General features: G+C 37.8%; 1 protein-coding gene across 2 annotated transcripts in view; it reads right to left on the bottom strand.

The window, feature by feature from the left end:
- The window catches only part of Bub1 (BUB1 mitotic checkpoint serine/threonine kinase), a 30,614-nt gene extending 14,187 nt beyond the window's left edge, over window positions 1-16,427 (bottom strand). Inside the window, exons 1-11 of one of the 2 annotated variants that reach the window (XM_021156315.2) lie at window positions 16,344-16,427; window positions 14,306-14,365; window positions 14,083-14,221; window positions 11,929-12,125; window positions 9,952-9,995; window positions 8,841-8,941; window positions 6,972-7,024; window positions 6,705-6,886; window positions 4,020-4,171; window positions 2,124-2,350; window positions 958-1,016 (exon numbers count right to left, since the gene is read on the bottom strand). In XM_021156315.2, the coding sequence (XP_021011974.1) occupies window positions 958-1,016; window positions 2,124-2,350; window positions 4,020-4,171; window positions 6,705-6,886; window positions 6,972-7,024; window positions 8,841-8,941; window positions 9,952-9,995; window positions 11,929-12,125; window positions 14,083-14,221; window positions 14,306-14,365; window positions 16,344-16,369 (1,240 nt within the window). In that variant the 5' untranslated portion in view covers window positions 16,370-16,427. The remainder of the gene's footprint in view (window positions 1-957; window positions 1,017-2,123; window positions 2,351-4,019; window positions 4,172-6,704; window positions 6,887-6,971; window positions 7,025-8,840; window positions 8,942-9,951; window positions 9,996-11,928; window positions 12,126-14,082; window positions 14,222-14,305; window positions 14,366-16,343) is intronic. The other variant, XM_085834277.1, reaches the window with a different exon arrangement.
- Window positions 16,428-20,945: the final 4,518 nt, after the last annotated feature.

Below are 20,945 nucleotides of genomic sequence, written 5' to 3'. Positions count from 1 at the left end.
AAAAAAAAGGTTACACCAAGTTAGTTGTCATGAATAGCATCCTTAGCTCATAATATACCAAGTACTACCTGCTTCTGGTCATATTGTAAATCTTTTCCTCCTACTATGTTATAAATCTTCAGGATGCTTTTCATGTTGTTCAGCTTTGGTTTGCTCAGACTTTCTTTCTCTTCCTCTTTCTCTCCCACTGCTCATCTGAAAGCACTGAAAATATCTTAGGTGCTTGGAACATTAACAGGATTACTGATGCCTGAAAGATCTACACTTGTCATTTATTCTGCCTAAAACAGGTCCATAAAGCTTGCTGCATAGGTAGTTCCCTTCTCCCTTTTACTTAAATCTTACTCTAACAGTCCTTCCTGGTCACGTTCTTTGAATCTTAACTCTCCACCCTAATAGTAATACCTCTTTTCCTGTACGAATTCTCACCCTTTTCTCCACAACTACCTTTTTAACTACTTAGAACTATGCTTTGTATCTATGCTTTGTATTAGTGAGCATGAACCAAGTCTTAGTGTAGTAAGTCTCTATTTCAAATAGCCCTGTTCCTACTGTTAGTGGGAAAGATGCCAGTCATATGAGGAGGGGAAGTAAATGACCAACTGTGTCTTTATTACTTAATGGACAAAATTATCTTCTATGTAAATGCCTCCGCTATACTACCAAACAGAATGTAAGACTAACAAACCTTTGTAAGTATGATGTTTCAGATTAATACATTGAGAAACTTAATAAAAAAATGCCAAAGGATTCTGAACTAGGAAGATGTGACTAATAATTTTCTATTTTTGTCTGAAATAGCCTGAGGCTTTATAAAATCATTCTTTCTCTTCCACATTCTTCCTATACCATAGTCACAGTACAGACACTGAGCAACCCCAAAAGAGTATAAAAAGAATATAAAATAAACTGGATAAACTAAATAAACTGGATGAAATTATTATAATGAAACACTACCTTCTTTTGTTTCTGGTCCACTCTGTGGCATGAATTCATGAACACTTTGATTCACACATCTGAAAGAGAAAACTCTTGAGACTCACTGAAGAATAAAAGCACTTTATATATTAGAATTTTAAACAAACTCTCATCAAATAGTAAAATATTGCCAACAATGTTAAGTTTGTTAGGTTGAGGATAAAACTGCTTAGGGCCATAGTGTAAGTAAATGAAATATTTACTGCCTTTGAGAATACTGATTCGTTCACATAAAGATAACCATTGAATGTTTTTCTGTGACCCAATGGTTATTGTGCTAGCACAGTAACAACCACCCCTCCATTCGGCAGGACAGAATGGCTTCCCAAATTCAAACACACTTCATTTATGGTGCAGGTTAAAGGCCTAAGACCTAGTTTCAGGCAGTGTGTGTTAGTGGAATTAGTACATTTCTTGTGATGAACCTGAAACCATTAGTGATGTCCAGATTTTAAAATGACAAGGGAAGGTAGCAAACCACTTATACAACAGCTTGCTTTTAAACACACTGGGGCAGTCAACCACATCTGTCTAATACTGCTAGAATTCTCTTAAGGAACCGTATTAAAATGTTAAACAAGTACAAATTACTTGTAGTTTTACAAATTCCTATCAAATCACAAGTTAAGAGATGAATAACCAAAGACAAAAATGTAAAATAAATAAGAAATTTGGTATTACTATTTTTGAAGCCTAGAAAAATCCTTCTAAATTGGGGAATAGTGTGGAGATAGATCTTGGCACAAAGAATCATTGGCACTTCTACCAAATAGTTTCTGAAGGAAGACAGAGGAAACATCAGAACACATGTCAATTAGCTTTCTGTGCATTAATAATGCCTACAGGTATGCAGTTAAAGCCAGTAAACAAAGGTACTTTCCGTTTTCAGCTATATATTCTGAAGGTACTGAGAGACTGCTGAAAGTTTTTAATGCAATAAAAAAGTAAAAAGTAAACAAATGCTGTAAAATAAACTTGGAAGTAAGTCTGAAAGATTTGGAGCCAATATTTAATTTTTTTTTCCAACATACAAATTAAAAACCAGAACCGTTTGTTCATCTCTTACACAACATGACACTGCAGATCATAAAAAGAAATGATACATGCCACTCACATCTCTACCATTTCCAGGACACTTAGCTTACCTGGAGTCTGTCAATGACTGGCCACTTACAGGAATAGGAAGAGTTGGCAGGTTGGCAGCTGGGAACAGCAAAGTGCTGTTAACAGCAGTTACCATAAGAGGAACAGAAGGTTCTTCCTGTGGTTTCTCTCTTGAATTCTCTGAGGTCTGATGACTGATGGATGAAAGACTTGGACCCCTCAATTCCTGCTGGGAGCAAGTATTTTGTCCAACACATACTAAACTAACCTTTCATGCAAAACAAAAATATATAAGCAAAAACAAAATTAGGAAGTCCTGAATATTACTAATCAAGTCATTAGAACTTTTCAAAGTATAGCAACAACAACAAAAAGACTAGCCTCTATGATGGCTTCTTGTAGCTTCTTAAACATGGACACACCAAAAGTTTGTATTTATTTTTTAAACTATTATTTGTGTGCACTTATGTATAAATCAGGGCACCTTTTAGGAGCTGGTTGGTTCCCTCTTACTTCATTGGGCCAGGGTCTCAATTCTCTGCATTGCATATTACAGTCCAGTTGGCTCACAAGCTTCCAGGCAATTTCTAGTTCTCTGCCTCTCTCACTGTATGAGGGTTGGGATTACAGATGTGTACTACCATATCTGCCTTTTTACATGGGTTGCTGGGATTATACTCAGGTCATTAGGCTTGTACAGCAAATACCTTTACTGGCTGAGCTATCTCTCCAGTCCAGTATCTTATACTTTCAACCACTGAAAAACAAATTGGCTTTTATAAGATCAGTATTTAAAAGGAGCCCAAACCAATGTGAAACCCTGTCTAATAAAACAAAAACTGAGGTATTAGTAACAATACGTGTGATATCAAAGTGGAAAGGAGGCTACTAGGAGCAAAAGGTTACATGGTAAAAGGAGGGCCAGAGAAAGGGAAAGGAGAATACAAAAACAAAGTATGACAATGTCAATAATGAAACCTATTACTTCATATGTTAAATCATAAAAAAAGACAAGTGAATTACAAAACGAAACAAAAAGTATCTTATCTCTCTTTACCTAAATTTTAGGAAGACTAAAAGTAATGTTACCGAATAATCTCCACAGTGCTCCACTAATATTCTTAGTAGCCATTTTCTATTTAATGGACAGAATATATTTATATTAATTTCCACAAACATGTGGTACATAATAGGAAGGATGAACAAACTTTTAAAATACAGAAAGGCTAATTCCTTATTTTTTTGGGGGGGGGGGGTGTTTAAGACAGGGTTTCTCTGTGCAGTGCAGTCCTGGCTGTCCTGAAACTCACTCTGTAGACCAGGCTGGCCTCGAATTCAGAAATCTGCCTGTCTCTGCCTCCCAAGTGCTGGAATTACAGGCATGTGCCACCACTGCCCAGCCCTAATTCCTTTTCTTATGGAAACATTCTTACAAAAAGTAAGACAGTTAACATAAGCTGTGTATGGAGGCATATGCCTTTATTCAGAGGCAGAAACAGGGGCATCCCTGTCAGTTCAAGGTACATTTGATTGACATAGCAAGTTCCAGGCCAGCAAGGATGACAATTAAGAACCTGTCTCAAAACCAATACAAAAAAAGCGAAAACCATGCCCTTAAACAGTAACTTAAATAACTTACACTATTTCCTCACATAGCAGATTACTATGGAGAAAGGGAAGTCATAGCACAGATCAAGTACCCCATTAAGAAGTACCACAGATCTCAGGGTCTCTTGTACTTTGGACGACTGTGGAGACTAGCTTGAGCTAAACATTTCCACTCAGTTCCTATATTTCTTTGCTTATTCCAAAATTTCACACCTTTATATACCAAATAATTAATTCAGTAAGATTTCTAGCTAGATTTTAAGAATAGCTATAAAAACAAAAGCTAGTAGTATTGGGAATAATGGACATAGTGAAGAACACGGACATACATCAGGCCTGTTCTCAGAAGCAGGAAGGTCCTTGTGAGACAATTCCACCACTTGATGCAATTTCTTGTGAAGTTCATCCATTTTCTGTTTTAATAATTGCTCTTCAAAAGCATTTGCTTCTTTCCTTTTCATATAATTTCTGTCTTCACTAACTTTAAGAACATTAAAAAAAAAAAAACATGGTTTGCTCTCAAATTTTCAACAGAGAATTACATGCAAAATGAATAAATTGTCACAATTTAGGAAAGATTTTTTTTTTTTTTTGGTTTTTCAAGACAGGGTTTCTCTGTATAGCCCTGGCTGTCCTGGAACTCACTCTGTAGACCAGGCCTCGAACTCAGAAATCCTCCTGCCTCTGCCTCCCAAATGCTGGGATTAAAGGCATGCACCACCACGCCCAGCTAGGAAAGATAATTTTTAAAACAAAGTTTTCTATATTTATTAAATTTCAGAGCTTAAACTTACATTATTATTATTATTATTTAGATTTATTTATTTTACGTATGTGAGTACACTGTTGCTGTCTTTAGACACACCAGAAGAGGGCTTCGGATCCCATTACAGATGGTTGTGAGCCACCATGTGGTTGCTGGGACGAACTCAGGACCTCTGGAAGAGCAGTCAGTGCTCTTAACCGCTGAGCCATCTCTCCAGCCCAACTTACATTATTTTTAAATTGTAACCTTTACCTGTCCTCACCATAGATACTATTAAATACAGGTCTTATAACAAAATTGTTATAGAATCAATTATATTCAGCAACAGCAAAGTTTAATACTAAACATTTGTTATAAAATAATCATACTGTGCTGCAAATCACTTGAAAATGGTTTTCCATTTGTTTTTATTTTCTAATTATTTTATCTTATGCATGTTTATGTGTTTGTGGTCATGTGCCTATGTACATATGTGCATGTGGAAGCCAGGGATTCTCACTGGCCTGGAGCTGAGTAGTCTAAGCTGCCTTTGCCACCGGAGTGCTGTGACTACAACTGTCTGTCTCATACTTGTTGCTTTTAATGTGGTTCTTAGTAACCGAACTCACACCCTCATTATTGTATGGCAAGCACTTTACTAACTGAGCTATCTTCTTATCCCCCCATCATCCTCTATTTCACATTTTTAAAAATAAACAACAACAACAAAACCCAACCAAACCAAAAACAAATAAAGGGCACAAATCTCAAGATATGCATGTGGAGCATGGAGGACAATTTGCAGAAGCTGGCTCTCTTCCTACCATGTGAGTCTCAGGGATAGAACTCAGGTACTCATGCTAGTAGCTTGTATTTTTTTAAATTGGTGTCTGCATCTATATGTACATGTGTGTGATAGTGCCTAAAAAAGCTAGAGGTGTTAGATTCCCTGGAGCTGGGTGATATCAGGGTGTTTGTTTTGAGTCACCTGACATGGCTGGGTACTGAACTCAGGTCCTTTGCAAAACACTACCAGCTTGTAACTGCTGAGCTACCCTTCCAGCGCCAACTTTCTAGGAAATAAAGTGTACTAAGGGTCAGAGTTTCAAGTAAAACTTTGAATAGTTCTATTTCCTATAAACATCACATAAAGGCACACTCCAAACATGTCAAAATTTTTTTGGCTAGAGACTACAGGTTGTGATACATGAAAGGAAACTATCAATGGACAATTCAAAATGGGTTCTTAACAAATACTGATGGTTCTCTATAGCTGGTTAAATATAAAAAGTAATGAATATAGGGGCTAGAGAGATGGCTCAGCAGTTAAGAGAGCTTGCTGCTCTTATAAAGTTATGCTGGGTTCCCAGCACCCATATCAGACAGCTCACAATCACCTCTTCTGAGGGCACTGCACTCACATGCAAAAACCCACACTCATATATAACTTTAAATAAAATTTTTTTAAAAAGGTAATGAATAAAAGACTCACATAGTAGATCTAGTCCAAATAACCTAGATGGCATAAAACCCTGAGTGGAACAAAGGTTTGCTTTCCTCTCTCTAAGAGTGTATGCTGTTATAGTAAAAGCAAAGTGCAAATGCAGAGTTCCTTCTGAGGAACAAAAAGTATTTATTCATAAACATAAATAATTTATATAAATAATAATATATTTATTTTATAAACATAAATTTGGCATGCTGATCAGAAAACTATTTTAGCATGTTCTATTTAAAGTAGATGCAGACTTGGGAAATATTTTCTGAACCTTAGTTCTCAATAACTCCTTTCACAGAACAAATAAATGCCCTATAAATTTTAGGACTACTATATACACAGGTTCAAATTTACATACTAAATATGGAAACACTATTTCACTAATGCAAAGAAACACCAGAAAGGATGTTTACTGTAGCCAGGCAGTGGTGGCGCATTCCTTTAATCCTAGCACTCAGACAGAGGCAGGTGGATTTCTGAGTTCGAGGCCAGCCTGGTCTACAGAGTAAGTTCCAGGACAGCCAGAGCTATACAGAGAAACCCTGTCTCAAAAAACCAAAACCAAAACAAAACCAATTTGTTTACTGTAGCGCTGTTTCAATTGCCAGCTATCAGTTCAGCAAAGGAGCCTGTGGACAAGCGCTGCTGCGAGATTAGTATCTAAGGTTTCTGATAGAATGAGCTCAAGGCTTCTCATGTTTCATTCAATTATGTAATTATCCATTATTTAAAATGACATAAAGAAATCCCAACATATAAGAGTGTAAGTACCCCACTGTTCATGCTTCTTCCGTTGATTGTATTTCTGGGCTCTCAGTTCTTCAAAAGAAAATTCTGAATCTCCACGAATAAGCTTTTCCTTGCAGTACATAACTTGCTGAGCTTCAGGCTTGGGTGCCACAGATGAGCTGACAGAGCATTCTGACTTGGAAATCATGATCACTCTTTGTTCCCTACTGGGGAGAAAGACACCATTTATAACAGTGTACTAAAGTAACTTTAATGAAATTTATGTAATAATGTACTCATTTTACTTGCATATTAGACTTTTCATCGCAAGTGGAAGATGCCACACCAGAACATTCTGAACCCTAAAAGACAGAAAACAAACTTGAGTATTCATTTACTAGAGAAGCCTTCACACAAATTAGTTCACAAATATGAAAATGCCTGTGGGAAGGGGCCTTTTAACAGCAAGTATATTTATCATGTATATGTAAGTTATAATTAATAGCTGGAGCTTTAAGTGACATAATTTTTAGTTAACTTTTCATACTGAGGTTTCCTCAAAAGAAAGCAACTAATTTAAATTTTAAAAATTAAAATTTCCTTGTTATTGTTTTACTCTCAGAAATTTCCAACAGTAGCAATAATCCACTAAGCAAATACTGATACTTCATACTTATCGTACAATGAGCTAGGTCTGAGGAATATGACCAAAAGAAAAGTGACATTCATTTCATCTAATATTTAAAATGGGGCTGGCGAGATGGCTCAGCAGGTTAGAGCACTGACTGACTGCTCTTCACAAGGTCCTGAGTTCAAATCCCAGCAACCACATGGTGGCTCACAACCATCCATCATGAGATCTGATGCCCTCTTCTGGTGCGTCTGGCTACAGTGTACTTATGTATAATAATAAATAAATCTTTGGGCCGGAGCAAGCAGGGACTGAGTGAGCAGAGTTGACCTGAGCGAGTGGAGCCAACCAGAGTGAGTGGGGTTGACCGGAGTGAGCAGAGGTCCTAAAAATTCAATTCCCAACAACCTTATGAAGGCTCACAACCATCTGTATAGCTACAGTGTACCTATATACATAAAATAAATAAATAAATCTTTAAAATAAATAAATAAAAATTTAAAATAGTAGAAAGGATGAGGGTGGCAAATCTTGTAAGATACAAACTGCACAATCTATCAAAGAAAGACATATATGTTCTATTTCTAGGAATGTGCTTACTACATTAGAAAAACAGAAGTCTTTATTTAGATTAAGCCATAAGGAGGTTCTAAAGAATGATGGTACTTTGAAAGAGAAAGATGCTAAGGAACATGAAGCAGAAGAGCAGATTTGAGCATTTTTATAAGCAAGCAAGGAAGAAGAGATTTAGATGGATCAACAATATTTATGGGGATGAAAAGCAGGCACAAGGATGAAGCAACTTTCCCCCATAGAAATGGCAGAAATAATATTTATTTTTTATAGCTATGACAGAGGCACCCCAAATTTGAGGTTTATCACAATAAATTCTATTCATCAAAATAATCTGGTATTAAAGGATGTAAAGGTAAGTAAATGAAACACATAATATAAGCCATGGCATGGAACATAGGGAAGGAAAGCCTGGAAGTGTTATTGCTTTGGTTGAGGTTATGTGCAGGAATGTTTGAGGTTCTGGGTTTTTTTTTTCAAAAGCAGGGACAAAAAAAACTTCCAGGCAGCTGGGCGTGGTGGCGCACGCCTTTAATCCCAGCACTCGGGAGGCAGAGGCAGGCGGATTTCTGAGTTCGAGGCCAGCCTGGTCTACAAAGTGAGTGCCAGGACAGCCAGGGCTACACAGAGAAACCCTGTCTCAAAAAACCTAAAAAAGAAAAACAAAAAAACAAAAAAACAAAAACTTCCAGGCAAATGTGATCCAAAATAGGGATTTCCTGGGCCTATGAAAAGGCAATTAGGAAGAAAGAAGTTAAAGATGGGACTGTGTGGGAGAGGCCCTAGGTCTGACAAGATATATTAAAGTTGAACAGAGAGATGATAGAAACGCTCTGAGAGCTATCATGGGATGGTGTTTGAAATGGAGGTCAAGCACAGGGGACAGTGTCAATGGATGAGAGCAAAGGCAGCCAGAAAGGCTATCCAGCAACATTCCTAATTTCTATACAACATACAATAAATGTCCTTGTTACCTGACTCCTAGGAACACAGGCTGAATTTTTTTCTGGATTTGAGTTTGTCATCATAACTTGGTTTAAAATCTGTGCACTATGCAAAGGTTCTGAGGTTGTAGCTATGAGGGGAAAAATGAAATGAGAAATAAGTGAAAAATGACAATAAATAAAATCAGCACATAATAAATTCCTCTATTTGTCCAGTATATTGTATTTAAGAAATCTATTTGTGGCTGGAGAGATGGCCCAGCAGTTAAGAACATTTGTTCTCACAGAGGACCCAGGTTTAATTCCCACTACTCATACAGTGGCTCAGAGTCATCCACAACTCTATTTCTAGGAAATGTGATGTCCTCTCTGACTTATGTGGGCACTAGACATATGCAGTGTAGACATACATGCAAGAAAAACATCCATACATATAAAATATCTAAATCATTAGTACAAAAATTATTTTAAAAATCAACCCATTTAAACTGTCTCAGAAAATGGACTAATTTTCAATTAAGAAAAATACTATAGAAACAATTTTCTGATCAACCCAAAAAGATAATACCTGGATGAACTATAAAGCCTAAGTGGTTATTTTAAATACAATGACAGTAACTATTGCTGAAATGTGATCTTTATATCTAAGAGAAAAGGCCACATTTTAAAAAGTTGTATTGCACCTATTTGATTCAATTCAGAACAGATGGGAAATGCAATATTTACTCTTTGGGACAATCTTTATTTTGTCTTTTTAAAGACAGTGTACTGTTATATAGTCTTGGTTGTCCTCAAATGTATGTTCCTTCTGAGTCCTGTGATTACAAGTGTGTGTCACTAGTGTATCTAGATGTTAGCTTAAAAAAAAATCTTCACACATGGTAAATTCATTAAGCTTTGCTTGCAGATTTTCTGATTTACAATGCTAGGACACAGCTCCTGTGCTGTCCTGAGATATTTTGTGAGATTATTATCAGAGCGCTTTCCCTTTCACCCAAAACAGTAATTTGGTAATTCTTTGGTTTTCATTGAATACTACATAAGGCCCTTTTAAAAAAGCAAAACAAAACAAAACCCACTTAATGAAAATTACAGACTAAAATTTTCAGCAATCTAGATATTTAAAAAAGTATCATTTTACCTTGAGCTGGCAAATGGATTCCAGTAAGGCGTGCTTGGAATAGCCTACATAATAGAAGGTACATACAGATTTTAACTTCACAGTTTAATATACATCTGTACTGAAATGTAACTAATACAACAGACAATAAAGACAGAAAAAGAAAAAAAACTGAATTTCAAAGTTGCTTTAAACTCAGAAATAAAATTCTGGAAATGTTTATATTAGAAAAGTCTTCCTTTTACACAGGTTATGTCAATATTTTTCAAATTTGTTGAGCACATACTTATTCTTTCTTCATTAGGTCTGGAGATGTTAAAATTCAAAGATGCCTCAACTACAACTTCACATATTTTATAATCTGAAACAAAATGATTATAAAGGAATCAAAATATAACACTTAAACCACTGTTTCAAAGGACAGTGGGTTGCATCACTCATGTTTTATAAAAATTTTACACATACATCATTTCATAGCACTTTTCCATACCAACTCAACCTATTAGAAATTGTGCATCTCCAAGCCTGACATTTTGGGGTAATGAAAACAAGAGTATATATTATAGAGAAGAGAAATACAACTAAGCACTAAATCTTGCTTGATGTAAATTTAAAGGAAACAATGGTAACAAAACCATTTTACATGATGGTTTGAAAAAACACAAAGTTAGATAGTATTAAAGAATTATCGTTAACTTTATCAGGCAACATAGAGTAAGCCTATAGGAAACATTTTTTTAAAAGAGGATTGTAGTAGTGTTTGAGATAAAAAATTCTGTCAGCACATGTAATGAGATGACTCTGCAGGTAAGCATGATTCTGCCAGGCCTGACCACCATCATTTAATCTCTGACCTTCACACACTCGAAGTGATGTGCTTGGCCCAAACAAATAAAAAAGATAAACAAATATCATTAGTACCAAAAAAGTTCAAGGGGCTGGAGAAATGGCTCAGAGGTTAAGAGTACAAGCTGCTCTTCCAGAGGACTCAGGTTTGATTCCTAGCACCTACATGATGGTTCACAATGGGATACAGTGTTCTCTTCTGACCTCTGGGGGTGTTGAGTACATACACAATTCACATAATTATATGCAGGCAAGCAATTACATATTTAAATTATTAAAAATTCAACTGTTAACAATTACTAAAAGAATATAAATGAACATTTATTAAATACTGATTTTTTTCTTTTTACGTATACTTGAAAATTCTCATAAAGTTTTTTTAAGCATAAATGCTATAGTAAAACTGAAAAAATAAGTGAATATGTTGAATGCTGGCAAGGTGTGCAATGCATGGAAGGTCCCCAATTCTTCTAATGAGAATGCAGAAAAAAAATTTTGAATAGATGGTTTGGTTGCATGTCCCACATGCCCTAAAACTGTTTAAACATACTTTGTATAAATGTAACAAATATATTTCTTTCAAGGAAAGATCTTGACATGCAGTGTATACATAGCTTAACTGTAAAGCACGTTTGTAATTCTGTACTATGGAGAGGAAAAAATAAAGTTTTCTGCATTTTCAAGTTTTCCCAAATGAGGCATTTTAACAATTGAAAAGTAACAAAACAAAATGTGTGTGGAGAAAAATAAGGTATTCATTATGATAGTTCACTACAGTTTGAATAGCCACCAATGCTGATACTTAACCCACATTGTGAGATTTATAAAATATTATCTCCAAACTGTGATTAGATTAAGAGGACTCTGTCTTCATGAACGGATAATTCTATCTGTGCCTTAATGAGTTATTTGGAGGGGACAATTTGTTTTGTCTCTTGTAGGTGCCCTTCTTGTGCTCTTCTGTGTTGCCTCACAATGCTGCAGTTTAAAGTGACATTATAAAATCTGCCACATAGCATTCTAAGAGAAATATAAAGCTTTCTATCTGTGGTCAGACCTACGACACACATACTATAGTAAGACTTACAGTTAAAGTAGACACACATAAAGATACAGACAGAAAAAGGAAAGAGTTAAATACTTTGAAACTACCTGTATTGTTGCTGTAGTAGTTCTTTAGGTTCAGCCTCATTGTGAATTCCTGTCTGAAAAATAGCACTGGCATGCTGCAGCTCTCCCTGGGATTCCAGATGCCCTGCCCAGGACATGTATATATATGATGACTTGGTTCCAATTCCCTGGTTGTACAGAAACTCGAAAAACTGATGAAGGTCACTGTTGTACTCAGCCTACAAAAATCCAGAGCAAAACCACATATAAATAATGAAGTACAAAGAGATGGTTAATGAATATTGAGGGTAGATGGATAGGAAGAATGACTCTTAATGTTCCACACTAGGAAACTATGTTGATAATTTTATATTCTAAAATAGCTAATAGAGAGGGTTTTGATTTCCAACACACACACACACACAATGATAAATGCCAGAGGTTATATACCATTTACTTGGATCACATTATATACATTTTTTGCATATTGCTACTCTATTCCATAACTATGTATAACAACTATACACAAGATAACCAATCTGCTAGGCTAGTTCTTTCCTAGAGCCCAGCCAGACGTACACTGCTCAATCTTCACGAAAGTCTAGTGCATTATGTAGGTAAAGACAAATGTTCTCTGATGGTAAATCTAAAAGTCATTCCTTCCCTTGATATTCAAAAATTATCAAACTATTTCACAAAATAGTAGGGCCTACAATGATTCATTACATGAAATACTTCTTTTGTCTTAGTCTAAGCTTACTCAAGTCTCGCAAGGTGCCCTTAATTATAGTATTTTATAATTTAAGTAATAATTTAATGATCACTCTCTATTCCATGATTTTATTACTAGAATTCATAGCCCCAAGCTTTCACTTCATATTTGAGAGTCCTGCCCTCTTTTTTCTAAGTTCTCAAAAAAAAAAGAACAAAAAAGCCAAACCAAACACACACAAAAAAAACAATACAATAACATAACCCCAAAACCTAAAAAACAAAATATATCAATACCAAAAAGAAAAAAGTAGAACATAAAAACCAAACTGTAACCAAATAAAAGTATGCAAAAAACCGTGGAGTACCTTATTTGTTGGTCAACTATTCCCAAACATGAGACCTACCCTGGAGTGGTTGATAAACCCAGTGTCATTCCATCTGAGAAAACAGATTTTTCCCTCTCCTGGTAAGTATAAATGATAGTTCAGTTGTTAACTTTTACCCTAGTAGCTAGGTTTTCATTTGTTCACTTATCCATTTTTTTAAATATAACAAAGTAAAATATAATAAGGTAAAACAAAAATGATCACATCAAAATTGAATAAGACAAACCAAAAGAAAGAAAAGAGCCCAAAGAGAAGACACAAGAGTCTGAGACCTACTTGTTTGAACACTCAGGAATCCCGTAGAAACACTAAACTGGAAGCCATAATATAAACACAGACTCCTATCCTCTTAAAGTCTGAGACTGCCTCCTTCTTTTTTGTTTTTCTTTTTTCTTTTTTTGTTGAGACAGGGTTTCTCTGTGTAGCCCTGGCTGTCCTGGAACTCACTTTGTAGACCAGGCTGGCCTCAAACTCAGAAATCCACTTGCCTCTGCCTCCCAAGTCCTGGGATTAAAGGAGTGCGACACCATTTCCAGGCTGCCTCCTTCTTTTAGTACTATGTCTGCCTGCCTCTCTCTCCCAAGTGAGCCACAACTGTCCCCAACCACATTTCTTATCTAACAATTCATTTAACTTTTAGTTCCTATCATGTTGGAACATTTAGATATATGAAATAAAGATGGGTTTTAAAATTAAATCACTGATTCTTCAGTATTTCAGAAGCCAATGCTCTAAAATATGTACTCCTGACTATATAACTTCTAAAACATTCATGAGTCAAAATAAGAAATTTATATAAAAAAGGCAGTCTAAAATGATCTTAACAATGGAGGAGTCCAAAAGCCAGCCAATTGTTGGGCACCCCTTTAATCCCAGGACATGGAGGTAGAGGTAGGTGGATCTCTTTGAGTTCCAGTCCAGTCTGGTCTACATAGTGAGTTCCAGGATAGCCAGGGCTACAACCACCCCTCCCCCCTCCAAAAAAACAAAACCAAACCAAAAACAACAGCAGCAAAACAAAACAAAACAACCAAACCAAGGGAGAGGACCAGAAGTAAAACATTATATTTAGTTATCTACCTGAAATTATACTTACAAATTTTAAGCAATAATTGATGAATCTTGAATCATTGTGGTAGTTCTTCTTATCTAAAAATTCCTTCATTAAATGTTCTAATAATGTCATCAAGTATTCTTTATTGTCAGGAAAATTCTCTTCTACCCACTTTATAAAGCTAGAAAAAAATACGGATATTAGTTTTCCACAGGGTAAAATATGGTTCCTTTGTTTAAAGGAAAACAAACAAACACGCACTAACCTTTCCCATTCTCCAAGTGGGTCATTACCCGTGTAGCTTTGCATATGGGCTTCAAACATGCTAGAATAGAAAAGTACATACATGAAAGAATAATTCCTAGATGACAAAGATATATTTGATTCTACATTGTTATCTATGTACTTGAGAATGGAAATCTTGACTTCAACAACCCAAATATCACATAAAAGAGCAATCATTCAGAGGTGTTCAGGAAAGTGAGAAACAGTATTGGCTTCAAAGTCTATCTAGAGTAGCTGATCTCCAACACTATTGTCTTATTTCTCAGGAGCATAGCTAAGTTAGGGGGTTAGAATAAGATCCAGAGAATGCCTCTCCTTTTGGTGTGACAGCCCCAGTACTTCAATTCGGAGTTTCCAGAGACTGTTGGCTTGAGTCCAAATCTAACATTGTCCCAAAGGAAAAGCCCATGATGACAATGCTCTCAGAGGACTTTGCTTTCCTTACTTCCACAGTACCTAACCACAGCTTAAGAAGTCAAGCAAAGAAATCAGGGCCCAATGACCTCAGATGCTAGTGGGATAAACAAACAAAAACATAAAAATAGTACCATGTTTCGTTAACTAGAAAAGGGGGGCAAACTAAAGGAGTAAGAGTGGGCATATGTTATACTGAAGGACTTGTTAGCTAGCTACCACGGACGGGCATGTTAGGGAAATCATACAGGCTGACAGAACTTGAGCAAGAAGAATCAAATAAAGTGTGAAGAGAAGAGGTGGCAAGCTCTATCTGCATTTTAGATCTCTTCTTTGTTCCTTCACAAAAAGGAGCAGGGCTGGAACCATAAATAGTAATCAGTTCAGAAGTTACAGCAAGTAAGGGTGAGAATAGTATGTGTACAACTTTGGAGAGAGGATAGATGGAAATTAACTGTACTCTCAGGATGAATCAAGTTGAAAAACAATCATAGGTTTTTAAACTGAGAAATGATAAAATTAGGAGAAAAAGAATTTAAAAGTAGTATTTTGGTAGATGACCAGAAAACTATATCTCAAAATATATTTCACTGGCAAACTGAAATGATCATTCAGAGAAACTGCAATGGTTTTCTCATAATTTAGAAGAGATTTTAGCAATTTATTTTTAAGTCAACGATTCTCACTTTTTCACTTTGGATTCTTTTTATCGTGTTTGACATGTCAGCACTACTTCTGTGTTTAGAAATTCTTATTTAGCAAAATAAGAAATACAAATATTTGTACAAGGTAAACAAACATTGAATAGCCTCACACCAACCACACCTCCTGGGAAAATGGCTTAAACATCAAATCATTAAAATAAATTAGCCTTTAAAAATCAAAATACCTAGCTTCTTTTTTAGAACGGGGAGGGGAAATCCTTGGTCGATCTGATCAAAAATTAAATTGCTTAACGCCAACAGATTTTGGTTATCTTACTCTTAGAATACCTAAAGAACTGATGAAGATAAAATTGTATTTCTTGTAACATCCGATTTAAGTTTCAAATGGCTTAACATCGCAGGCTGAGTAAGTCACCTTAAGCGCCCGCCCCCAGACCCAAAAACAAAAACAAACAAAAAACCAATCAGTGCCTGCAGGAAGCCTCAAATGACTTAATAGCAAGCATTTTTTCCCCCATAAAGTTCAGCTTTAATTTTTTCCTTACGTATCAGGCAATCGAGAAATAATAAATTCTTTCCTTAGTGGGGTGGCATTTTTATCAGACTTTGAAATTTTCTCCAAAAATCTCCACCACACAAGTTTGGGTTTTGAAGGCGGGGCGTCCCTCGCGTCTAGAGGAAGTTCCCCATGGAGAAGATACGTGACTTCGGAAGGTTCCGCAGACTGCCCAAATCCTCGGCACAAACGGTAGCCGGCTGCAGCTTGCACGTCTACTCGAGTGACCCGGGGGCCGCAGCCTTGGCTGAGGCCTGGTGCAGCGAACCCGCTGAGGAAGCGGCGCTGAGGAGAAAGCGCGCCTGAGGGACCCGGACTCTAACCGTCCCGACCGGCGCTCAAGCCGGCTCACGCCCACCTCACCGCACCTGACCGACACTTACCGAAAGACATTTTCTAGGTTGTCCATGACGAGAAAAAGCGCGCAGCGGCGAAATACCCCACCAGCCGCCGACCAAACTCCCCATCAGCCCCCCGCCCCGAGTCTCGAAGGCTGCCGGCGATTCGAATTCCCCGCGCAGCCGCACTTGTGCTGTCGAACGTGGGCAGCGCGCCTGGCTATTGGTCTCCGCTGCAGGAGAACTGGCCAATCGCTGCGGCCGTTGCTGGGAGACAAAGTCCCGCCTCCGTCCCCGCCCCCTCCGGCCCTAGCCCTCAGTTCTTTTCATTTGCTTTGTAGTGAGTCCTATGCCAGGTGCTGACTGAGGTAAGGTTTGTTTCCATTCTAGTGAGACACTAACCATTTTTTTTTGGCATAGAGTTATAATTATTACTTTTTAAAAAACGGTATAAATGGCAACTGGCTTACAGTATTACACTACCAGGCTGAACGTGACGATTCTGTGACTGAAACCCCTTTGAGCCCTCTTGGGTCTTGAGAGTCACTCACGAATTTTTGTCGTCTTTGCTTAACTAACAGAAATGGCATAGCTGGTGAGCTGGCTCGGTGAATAAAGGCATCCACAAGGTGGAAGGAAAGAATACCAACTTCTTCAAGTTGTCCTCTGATCTCCACATGCATGCCGTGGCACATACTCATATAACAAACGAGGAAACCACAATCATTATGTCTGGTTCATGAATGAAGACAAATAGCCCTGTGTGTTGTGTGTGTGTGTCCAGAGTTTTATGGGATCCCATGCCTTTGGCCTCTGCCACACTTGGTTCACATAAAGGCACACCCACACGTATTTGTAAAATATTCATAGTAATTTTAAAGAGTCCGGAAGTCCAAGAATAAATATTTAACATGTTCATGTGCCCTGGGAGTGAGTTGAGAAATAATCTAGTCTTCCCTGCTTCTTGAGTTTTAATAACTTCCCACTTTGCCTCTCTAGGGTCACTTGACCAAAGCAAGTAGAACATAAAAGACTCATGTGATTACTACCTTCCTGTTTCTAAAGGTCCTGGGAGTTTTTTCAGCTCCTTCGAGTTGATAAACAAGATATTGCAGCTTCTGGACAGATAGACATTTTCTAACCTAGAGAAAAGAATTATGAGTGATTTCCCATTTGATTTCCTAGAATCATCTAACTAGAGGAACATTCCTGACATGTTTTTATAGCTACACGCGAAAATATTGTCTGTGGCCATGATATTGGCAGAATTGGTAAACACCACTAGAGGGAGTTCCAGGTTCTTGCATTCCTCGTAGATAGTAGCAAGCAAAGTAGATTAAGAATACACTTCCAGTGTTTGGCTGCTAACATCTGCCTCTGTATTTGTAAGGCTCTGGCAGAGCCTCTCAGGGGACAGACATACCAGGCTCCTTTCAGCATGCACTTCTTGGCATCCACAATAGTATCTGGGTTTGGTAACTGTATATGGGATAAATTCCCAGGTGGGACAGTCTCTGGGTGGCCTTTCCTTTAGGCTCTGTTTTACACTTTATCTCCATATTTGCTCCTATGAGTATTTTGTTCTCCAAGAAGGACCGAAGCACCTACACTTTTGTCTTCCTTCTTGAGCTTCATATGGTCTGTGAATTGAATCCTGGTTATTTTAGGGCTTGTATTCACTTATCAGTGAGTGCATACCATGTGTTTTCTTTTGCGGTTGGGTTACCTCACTCAGCATGATATTTTCTAGTTCTATCCATTTGCCTAAGAACTTCATAAATTCATCGTTTTTGTTGTTGTTGTTGTTTGTTTTTTGTTTTTTGTTTTTTGAGACAGGTTTCTCTGTGTAGTCTTGGCTATCCTGGAACTCACTCTGTAGACCAGGCTGACCTCGAACACAGAGATATGCCTGCCTCTGCCTCCCAAGTACTGGGATTAAAGGCGTGCACCACCACGCCTGGCAAATTCGTCATTTTTAATAGTTGAGTAGTACTCCATTGTGTAAATGTATCACATTTTCTGTATCCATTCCTCTGTTGAGGGACATCTGGATTCTTTCCAGCTTCTGGCTATTACAAATAAGGCTGCTATGAACATAGTGGAGCATGTGTCCTTATTTCATGTTGGAGCATCTTCTGGGTATATGCCCAGGAGTAGTATAGCTGGGACCTCAGGTAATACTATGTCCATAATGGCAGCATTCATTAATAATGCCCTCAACTCAGTCCTGTAGTGTGTAGCTCAGTTATCTGAGCCCTGGATAGGGTGTTCAGGAGGCTACTGAGAGACATGTGCCCTTGGGCAAGTCATTAAACATTGTTGGTTATTCATTTGTAAAAGCAGCTTAAAGGAAACCTGAGCACAAATGCCCAAGATTATGCTGTAACTCACCATAAGCCACTGCATGTGGAATGCCCTATAAATGCTTTGCTGGGGAGGAGGACAGTCTGTGCAGTGTGCAGAGAGAAGCCAGAAACAATTTTAGAGACTTTCTCTTGTACTGAAGACCTTGGACAGCTCTTGGGGACTAATTCAGATGCCCTCTCCAGTCTACTACAGACCAGTTCATAATTTTCAGAGGCCAATCACTGTTGGCTTCCTTCATTCCAGTCTTTCTGGTCTATGTCTAGTGGCCAGTCTGTTGCCTTGGGGCGGGTACTTCTTTGTAGGGCTGTCTAGAGGCTCCTTGGGGTTGTGGAGAGGGCAGCATCTTTGGTCTGACTGTGCTGCCTGTTAGGTTGAAGGCTTTGGGAGAAAAGGAAAGGACTGGGAGGCTTTGAAGAGGCAGAGGAGGCAGCTGTCAAACCCCTCAGGAGGCTGCTGAATGGGGTGAGGGAGTAGGCACCCCCTCCATATTAGATCTATGTAGTCATATCAGCAATGTAGCCTCACAGAGGTTCCTGCCACACACCTTCTCCACTGCATTTGGTTGGTCAGGAGTAGTTATCTTTCCCACACTAAGCCAGTCAAAGTTGTACTAGAATTGCTGCAACTTGAAATAAAGGGGAAACAAAGGTAGTTTTTTATGGTTGGAGCTGAGAACAGTGAGGTTGGGGGCTTGTTGGCCTCTGTTGTTCTTACTTCCAGGTGGGCTTTGGTCTAACCTGAGAATGGAGAAAGAGAAGACAGGGAAAGACAGAGAGAGAGAGAGAGAGAGAGAGAGAGAGAGAGAGAGAGAGAGAGAGAGCTGAGACAGTTGGTTCCAGTGGTTTGTGATGCCCTTCACAACAATGATCTTCTCCAGTTATGCCCAAATTTCCCTTGAGTTTTGCAAACTAAAGCATTTTCATTTTGCTGAAAAGAATTCAAACAAGTTTTTATTGGTTTATAACTGAGAGTTAACTGGGTAATAGCATTGGAGAGTGATTGGATAACGTGACTGAAAGAAGTCACATTTTGCCTTCTTTCCCCCTCTCCCTCTTCCTCTCTTCACATACACATCAGACATACATATGGGAGTGTGTATATATTAGCACACACATATACACATGCACATACACAAACACATGCATACATGCATACATACATACATACATACAAACAAATTTTTTGACTCATTTGGAAGAAATTGTGCCACTAAACACTTCTATTTGCTTTCAGACACAGAACATTCAAAATCCATAGTGCTATTATCAAAATCAGAAGCCAACATGGGTGCAATACTGTTGTTACACAAACCATCTTACTTCACTGTCTCCAGGTGCTTCTAGGTTTCAGCAAACCACTGTGTGGCAAAGTTTGGAATCACTCTCTTAGGGGGAAGAGGTGGTTTATGAAAATTCAAGTGTCTATGCTCAACCTTTAGAACATGGGTCTGTTGGGAGACGTGTGTGTATTTGTGCTGCTGAGCCTTTAAAACAAATCTGGCTTACTCTGGTATGTAGTTAATGCAGAAATCAATTATTTAAACCAACAATGGTTACTTCCTTCCATTTATTGGCCCAAGATCAATTTGAGGTGGGGTACTAGTTTGAATAGTATTCCCAACACACACAAAATATGTTTATCTGTAACCTCAGAATGCCTTCTTCTTTAGAAATAAGAATTTTTGCAGACATAATCAAATTGGGAAGTCACTGTGGATTAGTCTGAGCTTTTAACCCAGGGACTGTGTCCTTGTGAGAAGACAGAAGTTTGAAAATAAACACAAGGGGAGAAGGTCGAGTTATGATTAAGGAAGCTATTAGGATGATAAGATGCAAATACAAGCCAAGGAATGCCAGAGATTTCTGGAAGCCACTAGACTTTAGGACATGGCAAGAAAGGATTCTTCCCTGGAGCTCACGGGGACAGAGTACTGTTGCTAGTTCAACTTTACACTGGAAGCCTTCATATCCATGAGGGAACAGGTTTCTGTTGCTAACCTATCAGTTTGTGGTATTTTTGTGGCAGCTCAAGGAAATTAAAACAGTGGCCATTGGACCTATTGAATTTAGCCAAAGTTACTCAAAGGCAACTTCCCTAAGTCATTTATTTCACAGTTTCTCCTTGTTAATATTAATATCAACATAATATTAATGTAATATTTTATGTGTATGAGTGTTTTACCTACAAGTGCATATACACCATGTGTATGCCTGGTACCCATGGAGGTCAGAAAAATGCAGTAGATTGCCCGGATCTGAAACTTCATATGGTTGTGTGCCA

This window comes from Mus caroli, unplaced genomic scaffold (assembly GCF_978045245.1).
Source record: "Mus caroli unplaced genomic scaffold, Mus_caroli_1 scaffold_2, whole genome shotgun sequence".
Classification (NCBI taxonomy): domain Eukaryota; kingdom Metazoa; phylum Chordata; class Mammalia; order Rodentia; family Muridae; genus Mus; species Mus caroli.
This window is presented reverse-complemented; position numbering and strand designations above follow the sequence as displayed.